Source organism: Athene noctua, chromosome 4 (genome assembly GCF_965140245.1).
Source record: "Athene noctua chromosome 4, bAthNoc1.hap1.1, whole genome shotgun sequence".
NCBI classification, from domain to species: Eukaryota; Metazoa; Chordata; class Aves; order Strigiformes; family Strigidae; genus Athene; species Athene noctua.
The window spans coordinates 10,664,302-10,667,606 of NC_134040.1; the positions used below are offsets into that span (position 1 = coordinate 10,664,302).

Consider the following 3,305-nt stretch of genomic DNA (forward strand, 5'->3'; position numbering starts at 1 on the left):
GTGATTAAAAATTGGCAAGCCAACTGTTGAGAAATCAATGGATTTGCATGTATCAGATCATTGCAAACCAGCAATACATTTTATCCCACCAAAAGAAAGAAGAATCAAGATACAGAATTTTATGATGCTCTTTTCAATGCCGAGGAAAACTGTAGTAAGTTTAATTCCTGCTCACTGTACAAAAATCTCATGTCCTTGCAAATAAAACATGAGAAGAGTCCGAACAGTCCCTTTCTTGCTGGTTAAACCCACATGATGGAATTGAGCTTTATCTGTTCTGTGGCAAGAAGGTGAAAAACAAACAGAACTTTTGCATATCATATTTCTATCTCTGTGCCCTAAGCCAAAGGAGAACAGACCTATTACAAAGGCTTTTACGCAAAGTAAATCTATTGGGTTTTTTTTATAGAGCGCGCTCACCATCAACTTGCTTGGCTTTCTCTGTTCTAGGGACACTCACGTAAACTAACTGTGTCCCTGTCTGTCCATCCACCAGAGACACAGCAGGACCAGACTTACAAAGATGACAGTGATGCTGCAACTTTCAAGCAAACCCTCCCAGATCTCACCCCTGATGAGCCTTCAGAAGCACTCGGCTTCCCTCCCTTAGGAAAGGAGGAAGGGAGATGTGATGAAGATGTGCCCAAAAGCCAAACGGAGTCACCTGCAGTGGAAAATAAGGAACCCCAGTCTCAACCTGCTGAAGAGCCAGTAACACCAACAGCTGAGGAGGGGACAGCAGCTGATGCAGGTAGTGATGAATCTCCAGGGAAGTCCCCATCGAAAAAGAAAAAGAAGTTTCGCACTCCTTCCTTCCTGAAGAAGAGCAAAAAGAAGAGTGACTCCTAAAGGCCAAACACACTGCAGAAACACTGTCATATTTTAAAATCCATTAACCACTAGAATGTACCAGATCGTACTGAGTGTTTTGTCTTCTTATGTAAATGAATGCAACAAGTTATCCAACCAGCCCCCCAAGTTATGGCTTGATTGTTTAAGGTTAGAACCAGAAACTAGTGTCCAAAAAGGTGCTAATCCTGTGTTTTCAGCAGCTACCACAGATCTGATCCCTAATTTGTAATTAAACATAAATGACTTCCATGAGGAAGGCATTGAATCACTTTTTAAAACCTAAAGCCTGCACTGCTTTACAAACGAATAAAAAAATGTTAATGATTAAAAATAAAAGACATATTGCTTACCATGAGAAGCATTATTTTCCAATAGTCTGTTCCAAGTTACAAGTAAATTTCTTCTTAAATATTGACTTTTAGGATGCTTTTGCAGTGGTGTTTTCAAGGGGGATGTATTCTTGAACTGACATGTAAACTTCTGCAAGCTTGTGATCACAGACCATGTCCTAATCAAGCTTTGAGGCTATCCATTCCTTCCTCTCATTCTCCCCTCTGACTGTTGTCACAAAATGAAGGTGTTTTTTACTTTGTTTTATAACTGGCACATGAAATCATCTTTGATGTCTAGGACTAAAATAACTGTGGTGTGTTCCGCTCATGTTGTGCATTGAAAGAGCCCAATCTTATTTCTGGTGAATAGAGTCTAAGGGAAATTGTCTTTCAATCTTGCCTCCCTAAGAATCAGTCATATGGTAATTTGGCTGTTAGAAAAGATTAAAAAGTAACAGTATTAAAAGCATTTTGGAAGTTTTTCAGCTGGTGGTGTGAAGCATGGGCAGTTGTATTTTGGGCCTTAGCACAGGGGTTTTTTGCCCTCTTAAAAATCCCTTGGGTGCACATGCAGACCTGCTGCGTGTAAACCCTATTTGCAGCCTTTTGTGTTTGTTCCTTCCCATGATAAAAATGTAAATGCATTACACTGAATATTTAACCTTGTTTAATACTAATTATTTTCCCTTACAAAAAACTGGCATTTCTTTAATGATTTTTTTTCTTTGTTGCCAGCAGTGAAGTACAGAAATCCCAAGTACCCTTAGAGATGTATTTTCACCGTTTGCTATAAATGTTTGTTTAATATGTAGCATGGTAAAGAAAATCACTTTGACCACTGATTTCACTATTTTGCAGTTATTGCCATGCTTTTGTCTATCACTTAATTGTAAAAGTAGTTTAAGATCAGACAGGTAAAGCTTGCAGGAATTCTCCAGACCCCAGCCAGAAGCAGGGAAGGCTGGCAGCCATTTCTGGTTTCAGCAGCAGACACCATTGACACCCCTGCGTGGGAGAGGGAAACACGCTGACTCACAGTGTCTGTAACAACACAGAATACGGATGTAACCTTTTAGGACATATTAAACATTGCAATTGGTAAAATAGAAAACTAACGCCTTACATTCATGCAGCAGAAAGCATCAAAGGGGAGAGGTGGGCTGAGCGGTTGGACACAGCTACAGCTGAAAGAGGCCTACGTTAGGCTGGGAGGTGCTGGTACCTCGGGCTGGTTTCTGGCAGCGAAGGGGAAACAGCTGAAAGGGGAATTAGAGCTGTAAAGCTTCAGATGAGAGAAGAGTTTCGAGGTAGGAATTGGTACGGTGAGAAATGTGAGGTCACCTGTTGTGGAAGGGGTAGAGGGGGGGTGGCCCAGAGCAGCAGCGAAGCACCGTGCGGGAGAGCCCCTGAACAGCGATGTTAGTCAGGACTGCATGGCACGAATGGCTTTCAGCTTGTATTAACCTTGTATGTCTCTGTACACTAGGAAGCATACAATACTTATTTTGCTAAATTGTGTTTTATTGCAGGGTCGTAATTCAATGACTAATTGCTATATGTTTCAGTTCTTTAATGGAGTCCCTCCATCTATCTTGACCACATATGCAATGACTCTTAATTTCTAATTTTGTAGTTTGTTCTTTTAATTCTTTGTATTACGATATGAAATGTAGTCACGTATGGTATGGTTACACACTTTGGGGCAGAATAAAGTCCTGTATTTTTCTTTCTTTCTTGTATCATTAAGTTCTACTCACAAATAAAACTCTTTAAAAAAATAAAGAAGTCTTCTGCTCTTGTACAGATTGATGCTGTTTCCTGTTGAATTTAATTTGCTCCATTTTCTTTTAATGATTAATGTGTGGAGTATTTTCTGAGATGCATAAAAGCAGTTGTGACTCAATCAGCTACTGCAGGGCTTCCTTTCCCCAGCTGGGCTGGAGGCAGAACCTCCCCCCACCCCGCCTGGGAGCCAGGACAGTGAGTGCCGGAGGTTGGCTCCCGGCAGGAGGCTTTTGCACCTCAGGTGGAGCTGAGGACCCTGCTTCGGCTTCACTGAAGCCCTGTGTTTGGTGCAGAGGGGTGTAACACCTTCACTGTGATTAACTGCCCAGACAGCTG

At 41.5% G+C, this 3,305-nt stretch overlaps 1 protein-coding gene across 5 annotated transcripts in view; it reads left to right on the forward strand.

Annotated features, from left to right (window-relative positions):
* Window positions 1–2,987, forward strand: part of ADD1 (adducin 1) — a 66,151-nt gene extending 63,164 nt beyond the window's left edge. The window contains exon 16 of one of the 5 annotated variants that reach the window (XM_074904408.1): window positions 497–2,987. In XM_074904408.1, coding sequence (XP_074760509.1) covers window positions 497–849 — 353 coding nt within the window. In that variant the 3' untranslated portion in view covers window positions 850–2,987. Of the gene's footprint in view, window positions 1–450 lie in introns of all 5 variants that reach the window. The other 4 variants (XM_074904409.1, XM_074904410.1, XM_074904411.1 and 1 more) reach the window with 4 other exon arrangements.
* The last annotated feature ends 318 nt before the right edge of the window (window positions 2,988–3,305 follow it).